This window comes from Bufo bufo, chromosome 5 (assembly GCF_905171765.1).
Source record: "Bufo bufo chromosome 5, aBufBuf1.1, whole genome shotgun sequence".
Taxonomy (NCBI): domain Eukaryota; kingdom Metazoa; phylum Chordata; class Amphibia; order Anura; family Bufonidae; genus Bufo; species Bufo bufo.
The window spans coordinates 449795264-449809269 of NC_053393.1; the positions used below are offsets into that span (position 1 = coordinate 449795264).

Sequence of the window (14006 nt, forward strand, 5' to 3'; positions counted from 1 at the left end):
GCATTTTTGAAACACAAAAATGATGTTTTAATGTCTCCATGTTCTGAGAGCTATATTTTTATTTTTTTTTGAGCGATTTTCTTATGTAGGGGCTAATTTTTTGCGGGATGAGGTGACTTATTGGTACCATTTTGTGGGACATATGCCTTTTTGATCACTTAGAGTTGCACTTTTTGTGATGTAAGGTGACAAAAATGGCATTTTTTTTTAACTTTTTTTTTTATGGTGTTTATCGGACGGGGTGGATCATGTGATATATTTATAGAGCCAGTCATTACGGACGCGGCAATACCAAACAGGTCTATTTTATTTTTTCTATTTTTAACATTTTTTTAATTACTTAATTGGGGATTTTTATTTTTATTTTTTTTACACGTGAAACCTTTATTTTTCGTTTTTAAAACACTTATTTTATACTTTGCGTCCCCCATAAGGTCATACAAGAACTCTGGGGGCACATTTACCTTCACTTTTTATTTTATTTTTAATTTTTTTGTTAACTATTGATTTCTCCTGTAACTGGGGCTGACATATTAGCCCCAGTTACAGGGGAAATACAGCCCCCAGAAAGGCTGTACAGCAGAATACAACGCTGTACAGCCTCAGTGCAGGGCTGATCGAGGTTTGTAGAAGACCCGGCAGCTCCTGCACTCTCCCGGCAGCCACATGACCGCCGGGACTGGAAGCGCATAGCGCTTCCTGATCTGTATACACAGCAGGGACACCTGGGAACAGTCCCTGCCATCTCTCTGAGTTGCCCTGCTGTCACTGACAGCGGGCCCCCCACTCGGCAGCTGCACAATTAACGTGCAGCTGCCATCTCTGAATGGACGTTGCAGAATGTCCATTTAGAGATAAACATCCACCCATAGGACGTTTGTATCCTATGGGCGGATGTGAAGTGGTTAAAGGGGTTATCTGGGTTCAGAGCTGAACTCGGACATATCCCCATCTTCACCCCTTCGGCCTCCCTGATATGAGCATCGGAGCATTTGCCCTGCAGTGAATCGTGCAGGGCAAAGGCTTTTTTTTTTTTTTAGGAGATCCAGTGACGTACCGGGCTCTCCATGGGGACGGCTTGGCGGAGACTTCCGCCCAGCAGTGAGCCCGGTGACATCACTGGCGTTAATGGGCGCCCTTTAGTGCTGCCCCAGTGTGTAATACAGCTAGAACAGCGCTGAAGCCCGCCCATGAAATGCTCCTATGCTAATATCAGGGGGGCTGAGAGGGGGAAGAAGGGGATATTGTCCAGTTTCAGCTCTGAAACCGGACAACCCCTTTAAGGCAGATAGTAAAACCTCACAAAATAGTTATTACTTTGCATTTCCCATATGTCTATTTTATGTTGGCATCATTTTGTAAATGTAATTTTATTTTTTAGGCGTTAGAAGGTTTAAAAACGTAGAATTCTTGCAAGGTAACCCAAAAAAAATGGCCGTTTTCTTACGATGTTCACCTGACAGGATACAGCATGTGTTATTTTTAGAGCAGGTTGTTACGAAAGCGATGATAGCGAATATGTCTATTTTTATTTATTTATTTTGGTTTAAAACAAAAAAAGGATTTTTGGAAAAGAAAATGTCATGTTTAGTGTCTCCATTTTCTGAAAGCCAAATAATTTTTTTGGGGGCAATTGTCTCATGTAGGGGCTTATTTTTTGCGGGATGAGGTGATGGTTTGATTGGTACCATTTTAGTCTATATATTGGACATTTCATCGTTCGATAAGCTTTTATTTTTTTTAAAGGCATTTATCTTGGTATTGGTAGATTATCATATGACATTTTTATAGAGAATATCTTTACGGACACACCCGTTTGCCATGGTAACCACCAGGATGCTGCCACAGCAGCGCAGCGGGCCTATAGGGGAGCTCTCTTCCTCTGTTAAACTTTGAGCCACCGAGACGCTGCCACAGCAAAGCAGCGGCCCGATGGGAGCGGAAAGGAGTTCCATCCCTGTTAACCCCTTCCATACAGCAGTTTGCGGCATAGAAAGGGTTAAACGGCATGGTGACAGTTTGCAGCCATAACGAACCTGAACAGGTTGTGAATTTGAAAATACCAAAACTAAAGCCCAAAAAACCCTCTCTTTAACTAGGACAATCATCTCCTCTGTTCTCAATTTTGCTTGCAACCTATCTTGCCAGAAAAAGATTTTCAAACATACAACTCGTCACAGAATTTTGACCTTAAAAAAATACATACCACAAGAGAAATTTCCAACTCCTTGGATACGCTTTTATCAACCTTTTCCAGGATATTGTCTATATCAGACACGTCATCACAAGAGCCTAATGAGATGTCTGACTTTAAGTCAAAGACCTTTAGGTAAAAAAATAAGTAGTTATCGTAAAAGGAGAGATTCCTACATATACCAGCAAATGAGTAACCAAACAGACTAAGGCCTCATGCACACAGCGGGTCCACAATATGCGGGCACCGGCCGTGTGCTCCCTGCATCACGGATCCGTACCCATTACGGAGCTGCGGTGTGGAACAGAGGGACACACCCCCACGGAAGCACTAAGGAGTACTTCCATGGTGTTTCTGTCTGTGCCTCCAATTGCAAAACTGCGGTCCCAATGCACAGAACAGCCGCACAATGGCAAGAGGCCTAATGTTACAGATGCTAGGATCTGATCCTGAGTGCATGTACTTCAGGAGGGGATTTGCTATGTGCTTTTGAATAGGCAACACTAGAGTTATCACAATGCCAGACTTTTTATACTATCATGTATCTCCTCACATAATGGGCAACATAGGATTAATGTGAGGCACATGATGGAGTTACTATTAATCTGAAGAACATGGTTTCATCAGTTTGGACCTCTATGTGCCTCACATTTAAGGGTCCATTCACACGTCCCTAAGTGTTTTGCAGGTCCGCAAAACACGGACACCTGCAATGTGCATTCCGCAGTTTGCGGACCGCACATCGCCAGCACTATAATAGAAAATGCCTAATCTTGTCCGCAATTGCAGACAAGAATAGGACATGTTCTATTTTTTTGCGGAAACAGAAGCACGGATGCGGAAGTGTGGATTCGCAAACGTGGACAGCACATTCCGGCCCCATTGAAAATGAATGGGTCTGTACCCGTTACGCAAAATTGCGGAACGGATGCGGACCCATTTTGCGGACGTGTGAATGGACCCCCTAAGGCTCATGCACTGATGACATCCGTGCACATTCCGTATTTTGCAGAACGGAACAGCCGGCCCCCTAATAGAAGAAGAGTACTAGAACAGTATCCTTGTCCGTGATGCGGATAATAATAAGACATGTTCTACATTTTTGGGGAATGGACATATGAAAACGGAATGCACACAGAGTTACTTCAGCAAAAAGAAACTAAAAATGGAAGGGACACAGAAAGAAAGACCGTAATTAGACTGTTTCCTTGAGTCCACCATGACGGCTTAACATGGAGATTGACCCCTTGACCTCTAGGGGCAAAAACACAGAGTTTAAAAGGCCACCACCCAATCTCACCCTCAGTGCTTTCCAAATTACCAAGTGGGTGCAGCCTTAATTTTATATAAAATATATATATATATATATATATATATATATATATATATATATATATATATATATATATATATATATATATATATTTTTTTTTATTATTTTTTTTTAGAATTTATACTCAAACCCCTCTTTAAATGTTCAGGGGGGGGATATATCAGCCGTCATGGTGGACTCAAGGAAACAAAATTACCGGTAAGTCTAATTACGGTATTTCCATTTCATCCACCATGACTGCTTAACTACCAGATTATTTAGGGTGGGTAACAGCCTGCAAGACCTTTTGGCCGAAGGTCAAGTCAGCAGAAGCCAAAACGTTAATTCGGTAGTGCTTAATAAAGGTATTAATACTGGACCAGGTCGCTGCTCTGCAGATTTTATCTAAGGAAACACCTCCTCTTTCTGCCCATGAGGAGGCCACAGCTCTTGTGGAATGAGCCCTCATCTCTGTAGGATTTTCAAGACCCGCCATCTGGTAGCAGCAAGATCTGGTGGACCTGATCCAGCGCCCAATGGAGGATTTGGATGCTTTCTTTCATTTGTTTGGACCAGCAAACTGAATGAGAAGATTATCTTCTTTCCTGAATTCTTCTGTTGCTTTTAGGTACTGTAAGACAGTATCTCGAACATCCAGGAGTTAATATTGATCCTCAGATGTACTCGACACCACTTTAGGGAATGATGGGAGGACAATTTCCTGGTCTCTATGAAAGTCAGAAACGACCTTCGGAAGGAAACCCAGATTCAACCTTAATACTATTTTGTCAGGAAACACAGAAAGATAGGGTTCTCGACAGGAGAGTGCCTGGATCTCTCCTAAACATCTAGCTGACTAGACTATTAAGAAGGCAGCCTTGAGCGTCAGGTCTTTTAGAGAAATGTCCTGTACTGGGGAAAATGGTGGTTTCATTAGTCCTTTCAGGACACTAAGTCCCACTGAGCGGCCCTAGGTGTTATGGATGGTCTTAATCTCGAGGCAGCCCTTACGAATCTTCTCACCCATCTATGGCTGGCCAGGTCTGTCATAGCATGCTCCTAGGGCCGAGATCTGTATTTTAAGTGTACTAGGTCTCAAGCCCAAATCCAGCCCCTTTTGGAGAAAATCAAGAATATTTATGATGTTTGGGGGAGAATTTACCGGAGGGTTCTGACCCAGCCAGTTGCAGTATTTCCTCCAGATCTTAAGATATATCGCGGAGGTGACTTTTTTCCTGCTGGATTTAAGGGTATTGATGACCTTTTCGGAAAGACCCCTACTTTTTAATACCTCGCGCTCAGGATCCATGCTGACAATTTGAATAGTCCTGGATTCTGATGGAGGATCGGACCCTGCAATAAAATATCCTCTCGGAGGGGAATTCCCCATGGTTCCTCCAGTGCTAATTCCTTTAATATTGGGAACCAGTTTCTCTTTGTCCAGTATGGGACCACTAGGATCACTGTTACCGGGTCGGACCTTATCTTTTGTAGTACTCTGGGGATTAATGCCCATGGAGGGAAAGCATAGGCGAGATCCCAGGTCCATCTGATCGAGAATGCGTCCACCACCCAAGGGTCTTCCCTGGGGTTTAGGGAGCAAAAGTGCCCGACCTTCGCATTTTCTTTTGCTGCGAAGAGATCTATCTGAGGGGTTCCCCACCTTTTGGAGATCTGTCTGAACACTTCTGGATTTAGGGACCATTCCCCCGGATCTATGGTCCTTCTGCGGAGGAAGTCTGCTTGTATATTTTCCGTACCTTTCAGGTGAATAGCCGTGATGGAGCACACATTTTTTTCCGCCCAAAAGAATATTCTCCTCGCCAGTTCTTCTAGACTTGGAGATCTTGTGCCTCCCTGGTGTTTTAAGTATGCTACCGCCGTCACATTGTCGGAGAGAATCTTCAGGTGCTTTCTGAGTACTATCTTTTGGGATGACCTTAGCGTCTCCCAGATTGCCCTTAGTTCTCAGTAGTTTGAAGATCTTGCTTTTATGTCTTCTGTCCATCTGCCCTGGTAGTTTAAGGAACCTACTCTCGCCCCCCATCCAGTGCCGTTTGCATCTGTAAATACCTGAATCGCTGGATCTTTTATCCAACTTACACCTTTTGACAGGTTTGTCTTTTCTATCCACCAATTCAAATCGGACCTTACATGAATGGGGATGGATATCTTTTTCTCTAAGGAGTACTGTTTCTTGTCCCAATTCTTCAGCATCCATGACAGGATTATCCTGGTATGAGCCTGGGACCACAATACCGATGTTATGTAGGAGGTCATTGTTCCCAAAAGACTCATGGCATTGCGTATGGAGCACTTGGTCTGGCCCTGAAATTTTTTTGTTTTTCCTATGAAGGATATAAATTTTTGCTGAAGAAGAGATGTCATCTGAGCTCTTGAATCTAAAAGTACTCCTAGGAATTTCATTTTGGTTGATGGGACCAGGTAAGATTTGATTTATTATCCATCCCAACTCTGAAAACCGATGAATTAGGTAGTTGGTGAGACTGGACGCCTCTGACTTTTATTTTCCTAAAATGAGGAAATCGTCTAGATACGGATTTTTTTTTATTCCTTCTGATCTGAAATGAGAGATCATTTTTACTACTAGCTTTGTGAAAATTCTCGGGGCTGAGGAAATTTCGAAGGGTAGAGCCGTGAACCAGAAGTGGTTTACCACTTCAGGGCAAACCGGAGATATTTTTGCGAGTTTTCGTGTATCGGGACGTGATAGTAAGCGTCCTTTAAATCTATGGACGTCATGTAATCTCCTGCTTGGATTAGAGGAGTGATGGATGTTATAGATTCCATTTTGAACCTTCTGTAAACAATGGATGAATTTAATCCCTTTAGGTTTATGATGGTACGAAAGGAGCCGTCTGGCTTTTGTACCCAAAATAGGTTTGAATAATAGCCCCTTCCTTCTTCTGAATAAGGAGATTTTTTGTGAAACTCACCAGTAAAATCTTTTTCTCGTCTTTTCTATTGGGGACACAGACCATGGGAATAGCTTAGGCCATTACTAGGAGGAGACACTATGCAAATAGGAAAAAACAGCTCCTCCTCCACTGGCTATACCCCCATGCTCCAATAGGAGGACGTCAGTCCGTGCAAAAGCAGTAGGAGAAGGAGACCCAAAACCAAATATCAACAAAGAAAAACAGAACCGAGGAATACTGCCATCGGGCCCGTTAACCATCAGGTCCCAATAGAATAGAACCAACCCCTCCTGCAACAGACAAGAATGGGTGGGAGCTTGGTCCCCCAATGGAAATGACGAGAAAAAGATTTTACAGGTGAGTTTCACAAAAAAATCTCCTTTTCTCGCCCATTCCATTGGGGGACACAGACCATGGGACGTCCTAGAGCAGTCCATGGGGTGGGAAGACCAGCACCTCCAGAGGGAAAACGTCCAATGGTTAAACAGGAACCACAGCCTGCAATACCTTGCCCCCTAGGGCAGCATCAGCTGACGCCAGAGAGTGCAGCTGGTAGAACTTTGTAAAGGTATGTAAGGACGACCAGGTGGCCGCCTTACAAAGCTAAGATGTAGAGGCTCAATTGCGCCTAGCCCAGGAGGCCCCCGCTGGGGGAACCCTACCCCGGGATCGATAGGCCATGAAAATAATCGACCGAATACACCGAGCCAGAGTGACCTTGGAGGCCGCCAGACCCTTACGAGGCCCCTCGGGAACGACGAAAAGGGAGTCCGAGCGGCAAAATGGGGCAGTAACCGACAAGTACACCCGCAAAGCACAGACCAGATCTAGAGAATGGAGAGCGCGCTCCTTGGGGTTCGCCGGGGCGGGGCAAAAGGAGGGCAGGACAATGGTCTCATTAAGGTGGAAGGCGGAGACCACCTTAGGCAAAAAAGAAGGGACTGGGCGCAGTACCACCTTATCCTTGTGGAAGACCAAAAAGGGCTCCTTAGAGGAAAGGGCGTCTAGCTCCGATACCCTCCTGATAGAGGTGATGGCCACCAGAAAGACCACCTTCCAGGTGAGAAGACTCAGGGAAATGTCCCTTAGGGGCTCAAAAGAAGCCGCCTGCAGAGAAGACAGAACCAGGTTCAGATCCCAGGGGGGCAGGGGAGGAACATACGGAGGGACCGAGCAGAGCCAGAGACCGCTGAAAGAAAATGGCCAGAGCGGAGACCTGACCCTTCAGAGAGCTCAGGGACATCCCCATCTCAAGGCCCGACTGGAGAAAGGAGAGGACCACCGGAACGGAGAAACGAAGGGGACAAACTCCTATCTTCTTGCAAAAGACAAGAAAAGCCTTCCAGGTACGATAGTATATCCGGGAGGAAGCTGGTTTCCTGGCTTTGATCAAGGTCTTCACAACGGAGTCCGAGAAGCCCCTCTTCTTCAATATGGTGGTCTCAACAGCCACGCCGTTAAACGAAGTGGCTGTAAATTCTGGTGGAAGAGCGGTCCTTGAGACAGCAGGTCCTCCCTGAGAGGAAGAGGCCACGGAACGTCCGCCAGCATCCGAGTGACCTCTGAGAACCAGGCGAGGCCAATCGGGGGCGATGAGGATGGTCGGGATCCCTTCTGCCGCGACCCTGCGAAGAACCTTTGGGAGTAGAGGCACTGGTGGGAAGACATAGAGGAGCGCGAAGTCTTGCCACTGAGACACCAGAGCGTCCACCCCGTACGCCTCCGGATCCCGAGCTCGGGCCAGGAACGTGGGAACCTTGTTGTTGAGCCTGGACACCATCAAGTCCACGTCCGGGCGGCACCAACGGCGACAGACGTCCTCGAATATGTCCGGATGCAGAGACCACTCTCCCGGGTCCACCTTGTTGCGGCTCAGAAAGTCCGCCGTCCAGTTTTCGACCCCTGGGATGTACACTGCAGACAATATTGGAATGTGAGCCTCCGCCCACTGGAGGATCCTTTTCACCTCCTGCATCACTGTCCGGCTGCGGGTTCCGCTCTGATGATTGATGTAGGCCACGGCTGTGGCATTATCCGACTGGACCCTTACCGGGAGACCCGCTAGGAAGGGGGACTAATGAGACAGAGGAAAATTGCTCTGAGCTCCAGTATGTTGATCGGAAGGCGGGCTTCCACCTCTGACCACACCTCATGAACCGTCCGAGCCCGGAGAACGCCACCCCAACCCAGGAGACTGGCATCGGTGGTGACGACTGTCCAGGAGATCAGGAGGAAGGATCTCCCCGAAGTCAGATTCTGAGGGGACAGCCACCACGTGAGGTCCATAAGAACCCGAGGAGGCAGGCGGATCCGAGAGTCCAGACCCCTCGACGTCCTGTCCCAGAAGGACAGGATTGCCTGCCGCAGAGGCCGAGTGTGAAACTGGGCAAAGGGGACTGCCTCGAAGGAGGCCACCATAAGCCCCAGAACCTGCATGCACTCCTGGATGGAGAGACACGGGGAATGCAGAAGGCGAGACACAGACTCCCTTATCCGTGAGAACTTGTGATCCGGAAGGAATACCCGGGCTGCAGTGGTGTCCATAACCATCCCCAGGAAGGTCACTCTCTGGGAAGGTTGGAGAGAGGACTTCGGGAAGTTGATCAGCCAGCTGAACTGTTGCAGAGTCTGCACCGTGATCCTGACGCTGTCTTCGGCCTGGGGACGAGAGGGAGCCTTTATCAGTATTTCGCCAGGTAGGGCAACAGAGATATGCCCCTGGTACGGAGAAGTGCCATGAGCAGCGCCAAGATCTTTGTAAATACCCGCGGGGCTGTCGCCAGCCCAAGGGGAAGGGCGACGAACTGATAATGACTGCTGCCAATGGCGAAGAGCAGGAATCTGTGGTGAGATTCTGCGATAGGGACATGCAGATAGGCGTCACGGATGTCCACCGACGCGAGGAACTCCCCTGGAAGAAGAGAAGCAATAACGGAGCGATTCCATCCAGAACCTGCGCAACCGCAGGGACTTTAATAGCTTCAGGTCTAGGACCGGACGCACTGATCCCTCCTTCTTTGGTACTACAAAGAGATTTGAGTAGAACCCTGCACCCTTTTCCTCCAGAGGAACTGGGATAACTACTCCCCGGACCAGAAGAGAAGAGACCGCTTGTAAGAGGGCCGAGGCTCGGGCCGGATCCCCCGGAACACGAGAAGGAAAGAAACGTTCCGGAGGTCTATCTTGTAACCGGAAGTTACAATTTCCAGGGCCCAGGCGTCTTGAACGTGAGCTCTCCAGACTTGCTGAAAAGAGAGCAGATGGCCCCCCAGCGCCTGCGGTGGGGGCGCCCCTTCAGGCGGAGGACTGCTGCCGACGCCAGGAAGGTTGGGTCTTAAAGGAAGGCTTCTTGCGGGAGTCCTGAGAGCCGCCGGAGGAGGGGGCTGTCGCAGACCTGGAGGAGGAGAAGCGCCGAAAGGACTGGTTTCTAGAGCCAGAGGGGCGAGCTCTGAAGGCGCGCTTGGATCTAGATTGGGGCAGGTGTGTGCTCTTGCCCCCCCGTAGCGTCAGAGATAATCTCGTCCAGCTTAGCACCGAAGAGCCTGGAGCCCGCAAAGGGGAGGCTAGTGAGGGAGCGCTTGGAGGAAGCGTCAGCGTCCCAGACCTTCAACCAGACCTCCCTGCGCTGCGTGACTGAGAGGGCCGAAACACGCGCAAAGAGAGTGCTAACTTCCAATGAGGCGGCCATGAATGGGGAATGTGACTGCCTCTGGTTTCCTGGAATGGAAAAGGGGGAATTCCTGGCTACTAGTGGAAGGTGGTTCCCCCTGGATGTCAAAGGTGTCACGGACCGCCGTGACCAAGTCTGCCACCATGGTGGAGAGCTTAGGCGAGGGTTCCAGCTCCGTGTCCTCGTCCGAGCCGGACCTTTCCCCTTCAGACCTGTAGTCCCTGCGAGGGGGAGAGACTGAACACGCCTCCAGGCGAGGGGGGGGAAGCAGAGTCATCCGAGGAGGGATGCTGCTGCGCACGCTGTCTCTTAACGGTCGAGCGTCCTCTGTGGGGGGCACCGGGAGGAGCGGTGCTAACCACAGGATCAGTGGCCGCCATGCGTTCCATAAAGGCCATGAGCGCGCGAGATACTTTGGCCAAGTCCGCGGCCGCCCTAGATATGGCAGAGGCCCAGGAGGGCTCCGAAGGGGCGGAGGAGGGACTGGGCTGGTTTGGTGGAGGGGAGGAGGAGGATGATCCTGTCCCGAGGCAAGGCAAGAGTCACAGGAGCCTGTAACCAATAGTGGCAAGCAGCAGACCTTACAGGGTCCCAGTGGGACCTGAGTTGTCGCTTTAGATTTTTTGGGGGCCCCAGTTCTTGGCATGATGGCGACAATGCCGGAGTCAGGGTCTCCTACCGTTTTGCAGAAAGCTACCTGTCCTACCGTGACCTGTGAGGAGCTGGAGGAGCAGCCAAACTCGGAGAAGCGCTGAGGCAAAGTGGAAGCGCCGGAGCTGACGCGATAGGCTCAGCCCCCCAGTCACGTCACAGATCACGCGAAAAACGCGCGCGCGGGAAATATGAAAAAAGGCCGACCCCGGCTCAGAGAATGGCGTCCACCGCCAGGGATGCAGGGGTTAAGGAGCCCTCCGAGCAAACGGGCAAAGGCGCAGCAGCATGGCGCTGCGAATAGTCACTGCCCCAAGAAGGAATCCCTCCTCCCTCTCAACCAGCAGGCCCTCCCAGATCCACAGGTAAGCCCTAAAGAACAGTGTCACACCGTGAGCACGGGGGGAGGGGGAGTTTGCAGGAGAGCCGATGTACTTATCTGAGTCCTGCAGTCTTCACCCTCTGTTCCGGACCAGCAGGGGTTACCTCTTCAGTCATCTGGCACAAGGAGAGGCAGTGATCTGGATAGAGGGTAGGACTAGGTGACCCCGGATCTGGTAGGCCAACAGAGCTGCAGGTCGAGCCCGGTTCCACTTATCTTCTGGGGGGAAAGGGCGGTAGCCGGGACGTCCATTCGACCCCGACGCTCGCTCCACTGAGAGACCATGGACGCACCATGCGACCCTGCGTCCCCTGTTGAGAAAAAAAACTAACAGGAGAAGAAAAAAACTACAGGGACAACCCTGCAGGAGCAGGAGTGTCACCTCCTTATCCGACACTAAGCTAAAACTGAGGTCCTCCTGATGGAGCATGGGGGTATAGTCAGTGGAGGAGGAGCTGTTTTTTCTTATTTGCGTAGTGTCTCCTCCTAGTAATGGCCTAAGCTATACCCATGGTCTGTGTCCCCCAATGGAATGGGCGAGAAAAGGGACCTTTACTACCACGCCTGACTATAAACTGTACAACGCCCTGCCAAATCCTTTCCAGAACTTTTGAGCCGTGAGAGGTTATCCGAAACTTTTTTGGAAGGGTTGAGGAAAATTCTATCCGATAGCAGTTTTCTCAAATATCCAAGGCCCAGGGGTTCTGGGTCGTGGTTTCCCAAAAGGGTAGAAATCTCCTCAACCTTCCTCCCACTCTGGCGTCATTGCTTGTCAGGCTGTTTGTTTTGGGGATTAAGGAGGAAACCTCTGCCCTTTCCTCCTTTTTGGTAGCTCCACCTACCTGTTTTCCCCTTTCACCCTATAGAACCTGGATAGGGTGTTAAAGGGACGAAAGGGCTTCTTTTTGTTTTCCTCAGGGAATCCCTTCTTTTTATCGGCCGCTTTCTCGAGTCTAGAATCCAGTACGGGACCAAAAACATTCTCCTGAAGAAGCAATAGAGCATAATTTAGACTTTGACGCTCTATCGCCTCCCCAAGATTTCATCCACAGGGTCCTCCTTGCGGAATTAGAAAGAGCAGCATCCTTTGCGGCAAACCTCACGGACTCGGCTGAGGCATCCGCCAAAAATACTGCAGCTGATTTGAGGAGAGGAATGGAATTTAAAATTTCCTCTCTTGGGGTTTTGTTCTTAATATGGTTTTCAAGCTCGTTAAGCCAGAAGTACATGGATCTAGCTACGGAGGTTGCAGCTATGTTCGTTTTTATACCAAACATGGATGCTTCCCAGGACTTTTTTAGGAGAGAATCCGCTTTTCTCTCCATCGAATCCTGTAATTGGGAGGAGTCCTCAAAGGGAAGGGAGGTCTTCTTGACCACCTTTGGCACCTGGATGTCGATTTTCGGAATCTCGTTAAATATTTTTATGTCGGTTGGGTCAAAGAGTAATCCTTTATATTTTCGTTTACTGGAAACACTTTAGATTTCTTGGCTCTGAGCCCCCCAAACATTTCGTCTTGGACCGATCAAGGTTTTTGTACCTCCTATGCCCATGGTTGCTCTTACAGCGTCTAATAATTCCTACATCTCTTTATAAGAAAAATATTTTTTTTTCCTGTCCTCCACTATCTCTCCCTCTGGCAGTGCGTCTACTTTCTGTCTAGAGGTGGAAGCGTCTTCGTCCATGTCCTCTGTTTTTTCACAGGCGGAGAGGCAGATCTGAGAGACGCTAGCGAGGATTTTATCTCGCTCTGAATCATTGATTTGACCTCCATAAGTATGGATGGTTGCTCCTCTTTAACAAGCTCATTAATACAGACTTGACAGAGCTTCTTTTTATGATTTTCCGGTAATCTTTTGCCACAAGTAGCACATCTAGGGATTTTGGCCTTCGTTCTGGGCTCTTTAATTCCCTAAAAGAGGAGCAACCCAGTATCAGTAAGCTATTGCAAGAGGTACATAACATGATACATATTTTCTTTTCCCCACAGGGGGACTCACGATCTGAGCAGCCGAGGGGGTATCTGTAGAGTCATCTGGTCTGCAGGGGTATCGGGAGCAGACATCTGGAGCAGGAGCCTTTACTGGGACGCTAGACCTTTCATATCTCCCGCCTTGCAGTGATGGATGCAGCATCTGACATCATCTTTGCGTGCGTCCGGGCTCATAGCTCCGCCCCCTCAACCTTCTGCCGGAACGACGCTGCGGCTTCACACATGGGTCTGCGAGCAGCGCGTTCGACAGTGCGCGGTCAGCTTCCTACAGGAGGGAAGGGGGAACCTGCACTTTGGGGAGGAATTCAGGCCCCCACAAGAGCAGGAACGAGATCCACTCCATATTCCTCCTCTGCCCGGCTTAGGACAAAGCCACCGGAAGGCAGAGGGCAAGGATAAGCGATCGCAAAGGTACCAAAAAATAACAAACACTGTGATCTTCCCACCTCCAACAGGAGGTTTCTCTGTGAGTTGCCCCCCGTAGGGACAGGAAACACTAAGGGTGAGAGTGGGTGGTGGCCTTTTAAACTCTCTGTGTTCCTGCCCCTACAGAGGTCAAGGGGTCAATCTCCATGTTAAGCCGTCATGGTGGACGAAATGGAAAATATGTTTGTGTGCATAAGCCCTAATAGTAAATGATCCCATCATGTACCTCACATTAACCCCATGTTGTCCATTATGTGAGTAGGTACATAATGGGGTTACTATTAATGTTCACCCTCCATGTGCCTCATATCAATGGTAAGTGACCATCATTAAACCCATGTTGCCCATTATATGAGGTACATGATGTGGTCACCGTTACTATTAATGTGAGTTACATGGAGGTACTAAGTCCATGTGCCTCACAATCATACAGGCATAC

General features: G+C 48.9%; 1 protein-coding gene across 1 annotated transcript in view; it reads right to left on the reverse strand.

The window, feature by feature from the left end:
• The window catches only part of STK31 (serine/threonine kinase 31), a 195916-nt gene that overhangs the window by 73709 nt on the left and 108201 nt on the right, over window positions 1-14006 (reverse strand). The window contains exon 10 of the mRNA XM_040434003.1: window positions 2207-2323. Coding sequence (XP_040289937.1) covers window positions 2207-2323 — 117 coding nt within the window. The remainder of the gene's footprint in view (window positions 1-2206; window positions 2324-14006) is intronic.